At 45.8% G+C, this 17,523-nt stretch overlaps 4 protein-coding genes across 5 annotated transcripts; all 4 read right to left on the reverse strand.

The window, feature by feature from the left end:
- Positions 1 to 333: 333 nt before the first annotated feature.
- CFAP107 (cilia and flagella associated protein 107) lies at positions 334 to 3,537 on the reverse strand. 2 transcript variants are annotated; one of them, XM_003212318.4, is made up of 4 exons: positions 3,246 to 3,535; positions 2,016 to 2,129; positions 1,344 to 1,521; positions 334 to 668 (listed from the first exon to the last, which is right to left on the reverse strand). In XM_003212318.4, exons 1-4 carry the CDS (start codon positions 3,501 to 3,503, stop codon positions 385 to 387), a joined length of 834 nt encoding a protein of 277 aa, XP_003212366.1. In that variant the 5' UTR covers positions 3,504 to 3,535; the 3' UTR covers positions 334 to 384. The 2 variants fall into 2 exon arrangements, with proteins under 2 accessions (XP_003212366.1, XP_085098760.1); XM_085242634.1 differs by lacking the exon at positions 2,016 to 2,129 and having other exon boundaries at positions 3,246 to 3,537.
- A 218-nt stretch (positions 3,538 to 3,755) lies between these two features.
- On the reverse strand, positions 3,756 to 8,442 carry LOC100544156 (arylacetamide deacetylase-like 4). The gene is made up of 4 exons (XM_085242630.1): positions 7,759 to 8,442; positions 5,629 to 5,845; positions 5,375 to 5,438; positions 3,756 to 4,767 (listed from the first exon to the last, which is right to left on the reverse strand). The coding sequence occupies exons 1-4, from the start codon at positions 7,936 to 7,938 to the stop codon at positions 3,993 to 3,995; spliced, it is 1,236 nt and encodes a 411-aa protein (XP_085098756.1). The 5' UTR covers positions 7,939 to 8,442; the 3' UTR covers positions 3,756 to 3,992.
- A 708-nt stretch (positions 8,443 to 9,150) lies between these two features.
- Positions 9,151 to 12,799, reverse strand: LOC100544311 (arylacetamide deacetylase-like 3). The gene is made up of 4 exons (XM_010723029.4): positions 12,623 to 12,799; positions 11,160 to 11,382; positions 10,885 to 10,948; positions 9,151 to 10,068 (listed from the first exon to the last, which is right to left on the reverse strand). Exons 1-4 carry the CDS (start codon positions 12,797 to 12,799, stop codon positions 9,294 to 9,296), a joined length of 1,239 nt encoding a protein of 412 aa, XP_010721331.1. The 3' UTR covers positions 9,151 to 9,293.
- Positions 12,800 to 13,705: 906 nt separating this feature from the next.
- Positions 13,706 to 17,523, reverse strand: LOC100544468 (arylacetamide deacetylase-like 3). The gene is made up of 4 exons (XM_003212336.5): positions 17,307 to 17,523; positions 15,931 to 16,147; positions 15,450 to 15,513; positions 13,706 to 14,735 (listed from the first exon to the last, which is right to left on the reverse strand). Exons 1-4 carry the CDS (start codon positions 17,481 to 17,483, stop codon positions 13,961 to 13,963), a joined length of 1,233 nt encoding a protein of 410 aa, XP_003212384.2. The 5' UTR covers positions 17,484 to 17,523; the 3' UTR covers positions 13,706 to 13,960.

Here is a 17,523-nt window from a genome sequence, read left to right on the forward strand (position 1 = left end):
GTTCCAGACATATAATGGAATAATGCAAGCTTCTTTTCTCCTCTTTCTTTAAAGAAATGTGTAGCAAGATGCATGAAAATGAAATAACTGAAGAAAATACAGCTAAGGGATTCATATGCTATTAGGTTCTGCCTCACTATGTATTTTTTAATGCAGCTACCCACTGACTAGATGCTGACACATACGTAGAGTATTAATATCTCCTGTTAAAGGAATCTTCCCAGCCATCTGCAGCTTAGAATGTAATCCAGCAACGTTTTCTAACTAGCAGCCAGCCCTCCAACCATATAACCTAATTCCCATTCCTTCCGCATGGAACAGATCACTCTTACGTCCATCAGCAACAAGCTGTATTAAGTAGTGCTTAAGATCACACTAAGCTGTTTACATGGAGGCAGCTCTTGCCTTTCTGTCTCTCACTAGTTGGCTGAGGGCTTGCAGGTATCTCTGACCCCCTTCATAGTCCAGGATTCTGCTCACACGGGGAAGCTGTCCCGTCCTGGAGGAGAGGCCGTGAGGTTTAGCTGCACGTCTGAACTGGCATGGAGCAAAAGCTGACGTCGGTGGCTTTTCATAGGAAATGGTGTAGATGCTGTTCATCACTCCAGCTTCTTTCCTGTGCCATTTTCTCTTCAGGTGCTCAAGAAGTCCGTAGTTGGTGGGTGGTTCTGAGACAAGAAACGATGATGTGTTATAAATGGTAGAATTAAAACTTTGATCCTGGTGTTTTTAATCTGCAGTGGGCAGTAGGAGTGTTTCTACTATTTTGACAACAGAGGAAGGACAGAACAGCAGTCTGGTTGTTCCCAGGACAGGTGTGTGTCCGTCTGCCTGGGGGGAATCACTGTAAGGTACTGCTAGGAAAACAGTCGTGATACAAACATAAGGAATCCTGATTCTCCGTTGTCTCTGTGATCGGTATTAAAGAAGTTAGCAGAGATTTACGTAACTCCTACATTCAGAGACATAGTAATCACAGAATCATAAACAGCTTAGGTTGGAAGGGAGACCCTAAAGACCATCCAGCCCTCCTCTGCTGATTCCCCTCTTTTCGTTTAAAGCCATTCCCCCTTGTCCTACCACCATTACACCACGCAAAATGTCACTCCCCTTCCTGCTTACAAGTCCCTGAAGCACTGGAAGGCTGCAGTGAGCTCCTCCCAGAGCCTCCTCACCTCCAAGCTGCCCAAGCTCAGCTCCCACAGCCTTGCTTCGTAGCAGAGGCACACTGCAAAATCCACTTTTAAAACGATTTTTAAAACAGGAGGGGCTCTAAGTTGCTATGTTGACCACTCCACTACGTCCCATCTTTTTTTTTTTAAATTAATAATACCAAAAACTACCAAGAATGGGGAAGTCTGATTTCTGAGGAACCCATGCAAACTTGCGTCCGTTCCAGCTGCGGAGGGGAGGCAGAAAGGGAACGTAACCATGTCTGTTGTAGTTATCCTCATACTCTGATACTAAATGTCTGCTCCTCGGTTCCTCGTGGTGTGTGAAGAAGTGCTGTGCTGGCAGGCCCTGAAATGAGATGGACGTTGAACCGCTCCGTTTGTAACATGCACAGCATTCACATGGCTTAGCATGCTTTTGAGTCTGTGCTACCAGTGATAAAATGTCATGATACCTACACTGCCTTTACTTGCAACTTAATTCCAAGATTAAGGACGTTTGCCTTTCAAGTATGGTAAATTTTCAGTTAAATTAAGCAACTACATCTGCATAGCATGAGGTCTGATTTGTCCTCCCTGCTTCCATCCAGTACTGCCAGGGAGCTCTGGATCCTGCAAACCAGCCACAGAATCATAGACTCATTAAGGCTGGAAAAAACCTCTAAGGTCATCTAATCCAAACCATCCCTCTACCACCAACATTGCCCACTAAACCAGAGCTGAGTGCCTTCTTTTGCACGTGCATTTGTTTTAGGATATGAAATGTGCCTTAAGTTGGTTATAAGTCATTGCTGTTTGGTACATTAGCACACAGAAGCCCACATAGGAAACTCTTTTACTTACCTCGTACTTCTTCATCATGGTTGCTCTTAGCGTTCGCTCTGGTTTGTGATCTGGGAAGTGAGTGAAGTCTGTGCTGTACACGCTGCAGCCAAGTTTCCCACAGGGTTTTATAAACTGGAGAGATGCACAGCACTCAGGAGATAGCAAAGGCAACCTGATGATTACAGAACCTCTGTTCTGCTGCTACTTTTTATCGTCTGTGCATTAAAAAGCAATTATTTGAAAGGAAATCTACGCTACGGCCATTGTAAAATTCTACTGTGATTCCTTGGTGTTAATGCAAGATACTGGAATAGCCATTGAAAAATTACTCATGGTTGGGTGTTAAATACCATCCCCTGCTGTGTGAGCTAACATCTGAAAAGTATTTTGCTCCAGGTCAGTTGAAGAAATGCAGAAAAATTGAACATCTTCTCGGGAAAACTGTTCCCCAGCTGCTCTCTTTGGTTACAAAGGGCTTTTTCTTAATATTCTCTGGGCAATCTGTTCCAGTGCTCTGTCACCCTTACCGCAAAGTTCTCATTACTTTCCAGTTTATTTCAACCTCGTTCCTAACCTAAAGAAATACATCATGGATTTCTTTTTTTCTGCGTGATGCGCTGTGATCACATCAGATTTCATAACTGTCAGGCCAAAAAAAGAAAAAAAAAAAAAAAAAAGAAGTGATTTTATTGGAGTCAGGAGCATTTGCCCTAATAGCTCCAATTATCGAAACTAACTGGAATATTTTAACAAGAATTAAAGGCTTAATGATAAAATTTGCTCAGGTAATTTGTGCTGTGTAATTTGTGCTGACATCCAGACTAGTAAGGATCCAAAGATACAAGTAGTAGGTATCAACTTATTGAGGTGTTAATGAAACTCCTATCGTACTGGGCTGTGTGAAGTTGTATATATGAATGTTATGTAGTTGTGTGTGCTGTATGTAGTAAATTGTACAGCATTCTGAAGAGATCGCCATCAAAAATGCCATAGTGCTTTTAGTTGGCAAGTTTTATATCTGGTCCATGGCAAATGTTATATCATATTCTGCAATGCCCGGGCATTGCTTCTGTCCTGGCACGTAGAGAAGAATGGCAGATTATAAAATGTATGGATCTACAAGTAAGATAATTCTCCTTCTCCCCTTCGTTGCTGTGCTGAGGTGCTTACACTGCAGTGATGTACAACCTGCAGAGCATGGCTTCCGACCCCCTCTGTCCTGCTCTCACACTTCCTTCCCAACCTTACCCTTTTCCTCTCTTCCAGCCAGTTTCCAATGAGAACTTTAGTCGAGTACTTTGGTTGAACTTTCCACCAATCCTCTCCACCTTTTTTCCATTCAATCCTATTTCTTTGTCTCGCCAGCGCGACCTTCCCTGGCTGCTGAGTGACTGTCTCTCCCCTGGTGTGGCTGGGTGCTAAAAGCAGGGCAGAAAGGAGCTCCATTTCTTCTTCTGTCATGCTGGGAAGTGGGCTGTGTGTGGCACTGCTTTGCCTTGGAGCCATTTTTGTTTTGGTTACTGCGACCGCAGTAACCACGTTCTAAGCTGCATCACAGTTACTGCTGGGCAAAGCAGTGGCTCCTCACCCACTCAGGTTTTTTCCTCATGCAGAGCTCACAGTCACAGCACAACACACCCAAACACTGCGATGTCTTTTACTCATTTACACCAGCACAGCACACATACCTGTGTGATGGCCTCTCTTGACAGGCGGATAGATGCATTTTATTGTAAGCAAGTGGGACAAACCAGGAAGTCCATTCAAAATAACGTTCGTATTTATTGACACAGCTAAAGATAAGGGCTTGCAGCATATGTATAATATTTGCATATTCCATTTTCCAACTAACAGCTGGAATGAGGTTCACATGAGCCATGTTTGTCATCTTTAATGGCTGCCTTTGAATGACTACCCATCACCTGATATTAAATATCCTAAAAAGATATTTTCTAGATTGAGGCATGAACAGACTCGTGGAATCTAAGATGTTTACTATAAGCCCTTAAGGAAGTTAACAACGCTGTCCAATCCCCTTTTCCCAGATGGAAATGACAACCCACCATAATCATACAGGCTTATGATTCCATGGAACCCATCCTCGAGGTGGCACCAGGTCACTTGGACTCCGTTGTCCTCCAACCTCTTCTTGTACAGCAAGCCATCATCCCTCAGCACATCATATTCACAAGTCAAGATGAAGGACTCGGGCAGCTGGTGAACAACAGCATCTTCAGCTAGCAGGGGGCACAGGTTGGGCTCACAGAACCGCTTCACCGTCTCATAAACTTCAGCCATAAAATCCGTGGGGTTAAGTGGCTTCACTCCTCTGACTTTAAACTCTTCAGGGATGTTATCGGGACTCACCCACTTCCTGTACTTCTGCCTCATATCTGGAGGGATATGGGAGCCCTTCAGGACCTCCTGCATATGTGATGCATCCCCGTTTAAGTACTGCAAAGCGAAGAAAGCAGCGCGTTCCCGGAACAAGAGAGGAACTCCCCGGTTCTGATGATAGGATGGCAAATTGAAGTCCAGTGCCTGAAGGCCTGGGTAGATCAGGATCTGAGCACGCAGCCTGGGGAGGTCTGCTCTGCCTGCCAGGGTCTGGCTAACAGCAGCAGCTAGATTGCCCCCAGCACTGTCCCCGCAGACGCTGATCTGTGCAGGATCCACCCCGTAGTGCTCTGTACTCCTCATAAAGTGTACGGTAGCATTAAGACAGTCTTCATATGCAGCAGGGTATTTGTGCTCAGGAGCTAAACGATACCTAACGCATAACAGACAATACGGGAAAAGGAAATATCATTAGTGTTAATCAGGGAGTGTTATCCTACACTACCTTCAAGCCAATTCGTTACCTCCTGAGCAGGTATTTCCCAGCTAGTGGTTGCAGATAACACATAACTTGTGTGTTCAACTACAAGAATTGTCTTCTGATTAAGAAACAATGAGCTTTTTTAATTAATTTCTTCATTGCGCTACGTATTCTTGACAAGATAATTTAGTGATTTTTTGCCTGTGTTTCCTATGTGCAAAATGGGAGTAACACAGCATGATTATTCTCTCTCTGGTGTAAATTACAAGCATTTGGAGCATCTTGTTACATGTTCACATGTTCAGCACAAAGAAGATGCGTTCTACCTAAGTTTTAAATTCGATTTTCTTTGTATGCCATGTATCTCTATCCTGGTGTATCAGTGCATTAACAGCTATGCGCTGGGAAATCATAGCTGTCATTATTTGTCTCTTTTCCTATGCTGAACTCTTTAGAAATTTCTCTGTAAAAAATAACATCTCGAAAAACAGTGCAGCCCTGCTGTGGCACCCCAGCAGCAATAATCTCTGAGCAACAGGACTGGATAGGGTTGACTTACTGAACGGATACAACTACGGATTCACTTTCTCTGGATAAGTAGCGGCACACTTTTTCATAGGTATCTGGAAAAGAAAGACTTTCATTAGTGCTTTGTCTTTGAGACATCTAGGGGTTGTTCATTTCTAGGAAGGTGTTTATTTGGCTTCATACTTTCTCCAAAATCCCATGCTGAAAGCTCCTCTTCTTTCAAGACAATGAAAACATGAAAATGTTATATTTAAGTTACTACAATTCTTCCAGCAAATGTCTTACCGAGACTTCCAAACACCCATCCTCCTCCATGGAAGAAGAGGATAGCTCTCCTTCGCCCTTGAGATGTGGCTTTTGGCTGGTACACCCTCACAGGTACTTTGTTAAACTGCAGATCCTGGATAAACAGCTTCGGGTCCACCCTCAGCCTCCATCCTTGTCGCACGTATCGGCCAAAAGTGATTTGGCTGCAAAGTCCTGTCTTCTCCAAAATCCTTCCCTGTTCAAAGTTAAGAATTAAGTCTTGGTTTAGCCAACATATAAAAAGCTCCACATCACCCATTGGTGTTCTATAATAAGATGTAATGATCACAGTATAAGAAGTTAGAATAACTATCATGAAGACCATTGAGAGAAGAAGATAACGGCTATGAAAGCATCTCCTAAACTGTCTCTAAATGGCTTCTTATATTCTACAGATTGAGTTCATTCTCATTAGTCGTTTAGTCATTTTTTTTGCCTTTACAAACACATGGAAAACAGTGAGGAAATATAACTTGGCAGCTCATAGAATCATAGAATCACAGAATGGCCTGGGTTGAAAAGGACCACAACGCTCATCCAGTTCCAACCCCCTGCTGTGTGCAGGTCACCAACCAGCAGCCCAGGCTGCCCAGAGCCACATCCAGCCTGGCCTTGAATGCCTGCAGGGATGGGGCATCCACAGCCTCCTTGGGCAACCTGTTCCACTGCCTCACCATCCTCTGAGTGAAAAACTTCCTCCTAATATCCAACCTAAACCTCCCCTGTCCCAGTTTAAGACCATTCCCCCTTGTCCTATCACTATCCACCCTTGTTAACAGCCATTCCCCTTCCTGTTTATACTCTCCCTTCAAGTATTGGATTGGTTTTCTTGATAAGAATGCTCACTTCCAAGAAAGTGTGAGATCTCAGGATGAAGTCACAAAGCAATCATATCCATACCTGGATTCGCCCTACCACGGAGGAAAGACCTTAAATCTTCTGGAATCTTCCAGATCATATTCTAAAGAATCAGATGTGGAAGTCTAGGCTTCACAGACAGCAGTTGGAGAGTTTATCAGTTGTCTGACAAAAATAAAGCTCTTTCATTCAGGAAAAACAGATTTCCCAAGCCCTCACTTCCTACAGTGAGTAAAAATCCTACTTCTTTACTTAAATCCACCATCGTACTCACGTCACATTATAAACATTTTATATAGGCTATCCAAATTGGCAATCCTGGAGTATGTATTTTAATCATCAGCCTTGCCCAGCACACCTCAGTGCTCATTCTAGTCTCATTTACACTTGATCAGAGCAATTAAATACACAGGAACATCCTCGTAAACTCTTACAAAGCTCTTCATTGCACAAACCAATACTCTTGAATAAAGCTTGGTGGATTCATAAGTGCTTAATGCTGAGGGGCATTGTGCAAGTTTTATTGGTTTTATTTGCACAACAGGAATGAACAGAACCAAGCATCCCTTCCCAGTGCTCCTGCAATACTCTGAGCTGGAATGTAGATCTGCTGCAAGGAGCGGATGAGGGGAAGGTGGGAACAACACGGAGGGGCTCAAACACAGCGCAGTGCATCGTGCTGAGCAAGATGCCCGTTTTAAAAATGCTTCTTTATCCGTCCACCTTGTGGGAGGACTCAGGAGGGCCCGTCCCGAGGGGATGGATGTGGTGTAAGGAGCTGCAGGAGGGCGGGATGTGCGCAGTCAGCAAAGGGAACGCTGTGGCGAAAGGAGGTTTTTAAACAATTCAAAGGAGCTGTAAAGCGAGAGAGGAAGAGTTGAGCAGAGCTCTAATGCCGTTTATGCAACGCCGTAAAAGTGAGTCCAGGGATTAAGTAAAGAAGCCCTAACCGGATTTGGTCCCATAAATGTCAGCGGTGGCAGGAGCAAGTTGCAGGGCCGTTCCTTGGGCAAGGTGACTTCGCCTCCAGCCCGGCGCAGTCAGCAGCGAATCGCCGCCTCAGCTCCGCGACTCATCATCGCCGCCCTCTGCCAGCCTGCCAGCGAGCCCCGCCGTGCCGCCCCGCATCGCGACACCGCCTTTGCCCAAAGGGATGCCGGCCTTCCCGTCCTCCGCAGCCCCGAGCGTCGCCCCGACGGCCCCGATCCCCGCGTCCCCCCGGCTCGCGTCCCGCCGACCCGCCCCACTCACCAGGGCCGCCGTGCCCAGCAGGACGGCCAGCACCAGGCGCAGCTTGGCGGGCTGGTTCACCCCGGCGGGGATCTCGTAGGCGGGCAGTCCGAGCAGCACGGTGCCCAGCACCAGCCCTGCCAGGGGCACGAGCAGAGCGAGCGGCAGCAGCAGCAGCAGCACCGCCGCCGGCACCGCCATGGCCCGCCGGCCGCCCCGCGGGGCTCCCCGGCCCGCAGCGGGGCCAGGCTGCGGCCGCCCCCCTCCTGCAGGCCGACGGCGTCACGGGTCGTTTGTGACAGCTCCGCAAAGCCGCGGCCCGGGGTCATGCTGCGAGCCCGGGGGGAGGCCGTAATCTGCCGGAGGGGAGGCGCGGCGTGAGCCGGGCGTGAGGATGCTCGGGGTCCGCGGGGCGGCCGGCGGTGCCTCGGGGGGACGGAGCTGTGCGCCGGGATGGAGGATCTGAGAGAGGCAGAGCGAGCGCTTGTGTCATTGCGTGTCATTGCCCGGAGATCCCGACTGCTGGAGAGAAACCACCGCCTCGCTGTATCCCCAGGGAAATCCGAAGTGTAGCGTTTATTCTGCAAAAATCTGCTGTTTCCCCAGCCTTAGGAATTGTTGTTCTTTTTCTCTTAGGGTTTTCTTTTTTTCTCGAAGTTTTCTTTTCTTTTTCTTTTTTCTTTTTTTTCTTTTTTTTCCTTAGGAGTTTTTTGTTGTTGTTTTTTTTTTTTTTTTTTTTTTTTAAGATTCAAGCCTGGGGTGCATTGCACAAATCGTGGCCAGCAGGGTGAAGGAGATGATCCTCCTCCAATTCTGGGCTCCCCGGTTCAAAAAAGGCAGGGAACTCCCTTAGAAGGAGTACAGCAGAGTGCAATAAAGATGAGTGAGGCCAACTAGGAGCCCCATTCTGTCATGACTGTCTCATACCTTACAAAGTGCCGCTTCCTCTCAACCAATATCTTGCCCCGAGCTCCAGGGGGCATACTGGAGACACCCAAAATTAAATCGGAGTTGATGGAGACCTGGTTATTTTATACTCAGGGCAGCCCTTACTTGCCTCAGGGAGGTGTCCCAAATTGACACAGGCCTGCTGCTGCTGCTCCTCTTGCAGATGTGGTTCTGCCATGCCCCTGTAGGTCAAATCTCTTTGCTAAAACCCTCATGACATGCACTTATTATCTAAATAAAATAAAGGCAAGCTTGCCAAATGAACATCACAAAGATCCTGACTCTAATCCACAGGAATTATTAAATCCCAGTTATTCCATTGACAATGCTGACATGGAAGCAAATCACCGTTTAATTAAATCTAAGGAATCAATCAGGTGCTGATTAGTTGGAAAAGGGACTGAAAAGCAACACTGGAAAGGCTAACTTGTCAATGGTCTCACAATGACAGTGATCACTGTTCAATTATTGCATTTGAAGTTCTGCAAGTTCAAAATTGATATTGTACCCATAGAGGGGTATCATTTTGTTGCTGACAATTACCATCCAAGCTTTGGGAGCATCCACTAATTTCTGAGATGCAGAAACATAACCAAGGAAAACTTCTTCTAAAGGCCTTTTATGAATTGAACAACTCTGTCCAATCCCCTTTTTCCGGATGGAAACGACAACCACCCATAATCATAGAAGCTTATTATTGCGTGGAACCCATCCTCGAGGTGGCACCAGGTCACTGGGACTCCGTTGTCCTCCAACCTCTTCTTGTACAGCAAGCCATCGTCTCTTAGTACATCATACTCACATGTTAAGATGAAGGACTCAGGCAGCTGCTGAATAACAGCATCTTCAGCTAGCAGGGGGCACAGGCTGGGCTCAGAAATTCTTTCAAATTTCTTAAATATTTCGGCTGTGATGTCACGAGTTTTTTGTGGGTTGTATCCTCTTGCCTTAAACCTCTCAGGGATGTTGTTTGGGCTCACCCATTTTTTGTACTTCTGTCTCATTTCCGGAGAAACATGATGTCCCTTCAGGACATCTTGCTTGTGTGATGCATCCCCATGTAAGTACAGCAAAGCAAAGAAAGCAGCGCGTTCCCGGAGTAAGAGAGGGACTCCCCGATTTTGCTGGTAGGATGGTAAATCCATGTCCACGGCCTGAAGACCCGGGTAGATCAAGATCTGAGCACGCAGCCTGGGGAGGTCTGCTCTGCCTGCCAGGGTCTGGCTAACAGCAGCAGCTAGATTGCCCCCAGCACTGTCCCCACAGACACTGATCTGTGCAGAATCCACCCCATAGTGCTCTGCATTCCTCATAAAGTGTACGGTAGCATGAAGACAGTCTTCATATGCAGCAGGGTATTTGTGCTCAGGAGCTAAACGATACCTAACGCACGGAAAGAAATAAGAGTGAGATGGAAACGTAATTAGGATTACAGTTTTCTAGCACCTTGCATTTCCCTATGCTATCTGTAGTGTTTTCACTTCAGCAGCACCAACCAAAGAGCCCACTGTCATTCACTGTCTGCTAAGCACGTCGCCTTCCACATCTGTGGGTTGAGGGACCTGGTCAGTGGGCATGGCGGGGATGGGCTGATGATGGACTGCATGATCTCAATGGTCTTTTTGACCTTTATGACTCTGAGATTCTATGAATTATCACAGGGAAGCAACAGCCAGGAGGATGAAGTTGCAAAGGTGTAGCACTGCTGTGATCTTCTGAGATAAGGTTTGAGCAGGTGTGGTGCAAGCTCACTGCAGTCTGCTGGTGTGGTATGGGAATTCAATCAGCCTGCACCTCATCTTCACTTAGGATATTTCCCTTGAAAATTCTGGAGTTTGGAGGGAAGGAAAGGGAAGGAAGGAAGGAAAAGGAAGGAAGAAAAGAAAAGGAAGGAAGGGGAAGGAAGGAAAGGAAGAAAACAGTGGGAAGGGAAGGGAAGGGAAGGGAAGGGAAGGGAAGGGAAGGGAAGGGGGAAGGGAAGGGGGAAGGGAAGGGAAGGGAAGGGAAGGGAAGGGAAGGGAAGGGAAGGGAAGGGAAGGGAAGGGAAGGGAAGGGAAGGGAAGGGAAGGGAAGGGAAGGGAAGGGAAGGGAAGGGAAGGGAAGGGAAGGGAAGGGAAGGGAAGGGAAGGGAAGGGAAGGGAAGGGAAGGGAAGGGAAGGGAAATCACCCACTACCTTGGGCAGTGCAGACCTAACTCACCCAACAGACACAACCACAGAGCCGCTCTCTCTGGCGATGTAACGGCAGATGTTGTCATGGGAATCTGCAAGAAATTGGGGTGCGTGGGCTGCCTGCTCCCAGCTAGGTGCTCGGCTCTGTCCCTCTCAGCCCTTCACACTCTTCACCCCTGTTTCTCCCTCTGCCCCCTCAGCCGCATCACCTCCCTGTGAGGCAGCCCAGAGCCCCTCGCTGCCTGAAACTGGGCCGGTTCCATCCCTTCTCCCAGCTGTCTGGGCAGAATTCTCCCTCCCTACCGATGCTGCAGTAAATCCAACCACCTCCGTGGAAAAAGATGATGGCAGGCCTCAGGGCAGCAGATGGCACACGGGGACGGGGCAGGTAGAGTCGCACCGGCACTCCACCAAAGTGCATGTCCTGCAGGCACAGCTGTGGCTCCGGGCCCCGCTTCTTCCCTGAGCGCATGTAGCGGGTGAAGGTGATCTCTGTGCACACTCCCATCTTCTCCAAGATCTTGCCCTGTTTGGAGGAAGGGGTAGGCAGTGAGGGAGCCACAGGGAGCATGCAGACACGGGAGAGGATGCCCTGTGCAGATGTTGTGTTCCAAGGTTTCCCAAGAGGTGCTATCTTATCAGCTTTAAAAGCGCCCAGTCTCCCACCAGTGTGACTGGAAAACCCAGTGAATGGCCTGAAAACATCATCTGTGCTTAGCTAAAGTGCAGCCAAAGCCATCTTGCTGTTCATAAATCTTTCATTTAAATGGAGTGAGGGAGGATGGGCTCGGTTTGGGCTCTCGCAGATGGCTTCATCCTGACATGGTAGGCAATCCTATCAGAGACAGAGATATCTGAGGTCTGATAGAAAGGATCTGACAAAAAACATCCTCTGAAGTCAACCAAAAAAAGGAAGGAAAGGAAATCCTTCACTGAAGTGTTAATGTAGCCCACAGGAATCTGGCATTTCATAGACTCATAGAATGACTTGGAAGCGACCTTAAGATCACCCAGTTCCAACCCCTGCCATGGGCTGGGTGTCCCCCATCAGCTCAGGCTGTCCAGGGCCCATGCATGACCTTGAGCACCTCCAGGGATGGGGCACCCACAGCTCTCTGGAACTTCTACCTAACATCCAACCTAAATCACCCCTCTATAGTTGAGAAACATTCCCCCTTGTCCTATCTCTGTCAGATCATGTAAAAATTCAATCCACCTCCTGCTTTTAAGCTTCCTTCAAGTACTGGAAGGCTGCATTGAGATCTCCCCAGAGCCTTCTCCAGGCTGAACAAGCCCAGCTCCCCAGCCTTTCTCCATAGGAGAGGTGCTCCAACCTGTGCATCCTCACAGCCCTCCTCTGGACCTGCTCCAATAGTCCCACATCCCTCCTGTGCTGGATGCAGAGCTGCAGTTGGGACCTCATAATGGCAGAACAGAGGGAGACAATCCGCCCCCTTTCCCTGTAGGTCACTTTTCTTTTCCTGCCGCCCAGGATACAGATGGTCTTCTGGGCTGCAAGTGCACACTACTGCCTTATGTTCAGTTTTTCACCCATCAGGACCTCCAAGTCCTTCCTTCTCCCTAGGGCTGCTCTCAATGAGTTCTTTTCCCACTCTGTACTCATATCTGGGATTGCCTCAACAATCCAAGATATATATTTGCACATATATAAACTGTTATATATATATATATATTTACACGTATAACCTAACAGAAAATAACACTTAAAGCTCACTTCTAACAGAAATCATGGCAAAGTAACTCACCACAGCAGATGTGAAAACCATATGTGCATGGACAGCACGAAGCTTTCCAGGTTGATCCACTCCAGGAGGGATGTGGACATTGGGAAAGTCCACTTGAAGCGTTCTTATAATTGCTAATGTGAACAAAGCAGTAAAAACCACCAGCAGTACCACTAACAGTATATAAAAAAATTCCATTTCACTTAGCTGAAGGTGGGTTGTTCCTACACTTATCTTTGATGCAGGTGACAAGGACCGATGGAGCAGCCCAAATTAAAACACTTCTCCCAGGTGCCACACTTAAAAATCCTTGGAAAGGTTGTGCAAGGTGCCAGCACGCATCACATCGGAAAAGGGACAGAAGAGAATGTGTTTGATTTCCTGTTTAGCTGCTCAATAATTGTGGGATTGATACAGGGACTGGTACACGACATGGCACTCTTGGATTGCGGATGATAGGATCAGCTGTTCAGAGAGAGCAGTTAATTAGTGAAGTCCTAGTTTGTGATGTGTTGCTATTTACATGAAGAGTGAGCCAACTAGCGTGGAGGTTAGATCAGCTCCTGCATATGATCTGCAGGCACAACGTACTCCTTCCTGTGCTACAGACCTTCTTTGAGTAGCGTGGAATAAATGGTATTAAAAGGGCATTTAGAAAGGAAAAAGCTGCTAGCACGGGCTTCACAAAAATAAATGCGTTGGCCTTATTTTCTTGTTGGAGTATTTAAATATAGGAACAAGTTTTTCAGCTTACTCATGTTTGATAGGTGTAGAAATACACGTGGAGCATCTCCACTGTAATTTGCACAAAGCCATTAAAAGTAGCTCTGTCAAGGATTGCTGCAATTCTGATTCCATTGATTCAGCTTGAAATATCATTTAGCTACACTTAACCCATAGAAATATTATGGAACTGGTGGCTGGGACACTTAGGCTTAGATACTGCACGTATAACATAAAATAAAGGCAATACGTCACTGGACTGCAATATCAGTACCTTTCTCCTCTGCCAAAACACATTTAGTCTTCTGGGAAGAGTAAAACCACGGATTGTAAGTGAATAAAATGGGCAAGACCAGATGTTGATTTAAAATTTTACAGCATCTTTAATATTTACTGAGAGAGCAGCAAGTGCCTCATTGAAATAGATCATTAAGACAGGCAGACTGCACATGAAACAGTGCTGGAAGAAACGCTCACCATTTTTTCTTTTCAAAATGTCCTTTATCAGTAGTCATAATGTCATAATTGCTCTTTAACATAATTGCTCTTTAACTCTTGTCCTACGATGGAATTCAGAAACGTAAGAAACTCAAAGAAAAACAGTAATTTTAACAGAAGGAATAGAAGAGTATTTCTCTATAAATTTTTTAGGAAGTTCACAATATTGTCCAGACCCCTTTTTCCAGAGGAAAACGACATCCATTCACTATTAAATGAGTTGATGATTCCATGGAACCCATCCTCGAGGTGGCACCAGGTCACTGGGACTCCGTTGTCCTCCAACCTCTTCTTGTACAGCAAGCCATCATCCCTCAGCACATCATATTCACAAGTCAAGATGAAGGACTCGGGCAGCTGGTGAACAACAGCATCTTCTGCTAGCAGGGGGCACAGGTTGGGCTCACAGAACCGCTTCACCGTCTCATAAACCTCAGTTGAGCAATCGAGTAACACATGTGGCTTGTAGCCCCTGGCTTTAAACCTCTCAGGGATGTAATCTTCACTCACCCACTTCCTATAATTTAATTTAATATCTATAGGGATATGTGAACCCTCCAGGACTTGTTCCAGATTTGACGCGTTCCCGTTTAGGTATTGTAACACATAGAAAGCAGCACGTTCTTGGAATAAGAGAGGGACTGCCTGATTTTGCTTGTAGGATGGCAAATTGAAGTCCAGTGCCTGAAGTAGTGGGTAGATCAGGATCTGAGCACGCAGCCTGGGGAGGTCTGCTCTGCCTGCCAGGGTCTGGCTAACAGCAGCAGCTAGATTGCCCCCAGCACTGTCCCCACAGACACTGATCTGAGCAGGATCCACCCCATAGTGCTCTGCATTCCTCATAAAGTGTACGGTAGCATGAAGACAGTCTTCATATGCAGCAGGGTATTTGTGCTCAGGAGCTAAACGATACCTAATGCATGGAAGGAGACAACATGTAGGAAAAGGAATGATACTAATGATAAATGTACTGCTGAAAATAGTAGTTCTTGCCACCAGTGATACCACGATTACCTTTCCATTTCTCCATGGGTTGTCATAAAACAGCTTGTGACTAGCAAGGCCAGGTGATGGAGGCTAACTGTGTTGGGTCATCGTCTGTTTATGGCATTGCTCAGGTCTTGAACAACTCAGGAGTACTCAGCTGCTATCTACATCCAGGTTCTGGACTGACCCTTAATCATTTCATGCTTTCCATGTGTCAGATAGCACTATTTCCTTTCTGTGTGTTCATTAGTCCTCATCATCCAAATAGTTGTCAATGTATTGATGATAATATTAGCTTGCCATTCATGTAATGCTTCTGTAAGCATCAAGTAGTTTCTTTGAGTGAGGATTAAATAGAATACTGGACTTACTCTGTTTACTATCGATTTCTAGATGGGAATTAAGAACATGTCCTACTTTTTCCAGTTAGATACCCAGAAGTATTATTTGATTTAATCAGGTGATAAAATTCTGAGTCAGTCTTAGCTGGCTCCGAATGAGAGCAATGCAAATTTGTAAAATCACACATCCCACAGAAATATTCCTCTGGTTACAGCTGTCACCATGATCATGGAGGCTGTAAGGTGTTATTCACAGTATAGAAAATAATCCTTAAAACATGGCATGAATAAAGACTCACCCAACAGACACAACCACCGATTCACTTCCTCGGGCAAGAGAGCGGCACAGGCTTTCATGGGTCTCTGAAAGAAACATTTTCATGTGGGGTTTCTGTTGTGTTATTCTTTGGTTGTTTTCATCTGTGTTTTGTTGTTCGTGGGGCTTTTTTTCATCAAGAGTTCTAATGCTGTCCGTTACTTAAGGCAATGAATTGCAAGGAAGAAGCATGCCTTTTCTGTGCCTCTTCCGGCAGATCTTTTTTACCCTTTGATCTTCTCCTTTCGTTATGTTTGGTGCTTTCCCCTCGTATCTCATTGTCTTTTCTTTAGGAAAAATCACGTAAAGCGTAGCAGATATTACAGCAAGACTTAGAAGAGTGCATCTGTGTTTGTACTCAAATTTCATAACAGCTACAGGTTAAGCAACTATCAACCTTATCATTGACGTGGAAGCTACTTTTTAAACTAAATTACAATAATTTCTTCTGATAGATATCTTACCAAGGCTTCCAAACACCCATCCTCCTCCATGGAAAAACATTACTCCTGTTCTTGGGCTGGCAGATGGAGCCTTGGGCTGGTAAATCCTCACAGGCACTTTCTCAAACCACAGGTCCTCGATGAAGAGCTTCTGGTCTGCTCCCAGAGCCTTAATGCCTTGCACATACCGAACAAAGCTGATCTGGCTACAGATGCCAATCTTTTCCAAAATCTTTCCCTGTTCAAACACACACCAAAAAAAAATGGAGAATTCACTCAGGAGATTCTGTATTTTTCAATGCAAAGGAACTGCGTGGGCAATGAATGAAATTATTTATTTTGGTGTCCTCCAAACAGAAATGGAACAACTACGGAGTCGTTCTCACCTCAATATTGACCCTGTTTGTTTGTTTTTTCATACTGTGTTACATTGCAGCACACATTCTGGTTTATGGTACCAGTGGGCAGGTGACAAAAGGAGAACTGGCTTTTCCAGGTGCTTAAGTGAAGTCTTTCTGATTATATCTTGTACTGAACTGAAGCATGAGAACACACATGCTGGAGTTCTTTAGTATTGTCCTCTACAATCAGGAATATTCCTGACTGAGAAATATACATATACAAATATATTTTTTTCATCTTAAATAATTTGTCTCTCTTGGAGGTGCTTAAGTAATTTATTGAGTGCGTGCACAACTTCTCACATATTCTTGACACCCCTATTAGCATCTATCATTACCTCTATCATTCTTGGTTCAGTGAGATCCTTTGTCAGCACAGCCAATCAGAAATCGGGTGCTGCTAACAGCCTAAGCCCTTGTTTGCTCTTTGATCCCATCCAAACAAGCTTGCTTAGCTGCTCATAAGTTACAAATATGTGGGGAGGTGGAATTCTTTCAGCCCCTCTTGGGCAACCTCCCCCAGTTTTGTCACTTGTTTCACAAAGATCAAACCCTTTCCCCAAACCAGTAGTTCAGTCTGTAATTTTATCTTCAAAACAAACACAAAACCCTTCCCTCCCAAGCCCAAACAAAGCTTGAAAGCATGCCTCCAAGGACATTGGCTACATTCTGAGCCTTGAATGGAAACAGCTTCTATTTCATTTCTAAGTATTCTTCTTCAACTTCTTGCTAGGTTAGCACAATTCACAGTAGAGGCACAGTCAGGCTCTCTAACCCCTGTGTTAGGCAGTGCTTGTGTACTGCCTCATGTAAGAGCTGGGCATAATCTGATTCTAATGAGGTAGTGCAATGTGAAGAATCTGATAAAGGATTTCTTTAGCAAAACTCAGCTCTAAATGCAACTTCCTGCACGCTAGCTATGCCTTGCATGGCAAAGTTCTAGCCTTGCATTAAGGTTCACCATTCTCCCCATCACAATCACACAAGGTAACTTACCACCACAGCTGTGCTTATCAAAATAACATGAATGATTCGGAGCTTCACGGGTTCATTCACTCCAGGAGGAATTTCAGAGTTGGAGAAATCAAAATTAATTGCCGCCATGACCAACAGTATCAATCCAGCAACAAAAACTGCCAGGAAAAGCACGAGGATCGTGTAAATAGCTGCCATTTTGCAGAGCTGTGGACAAAGTGATCTGCAATGTCTTTGA

The sequence above is a fragment of the Meleagris gallopavo genome, chromosome 23 (assembly GCF_905368555.1).
Source record: "Meleagris gallopavo chromosome 23, MGAL_WU_HG_1.1, whole genome shotgun sequence".
In the NCBI taxonomy this organism is placed as follows: domain Eukaryota; kingdom Metazoa; phylum Chordata; class Aves; order Galliformes; family Phasianidae; genus Meleagris; species Meleagris gallopavo.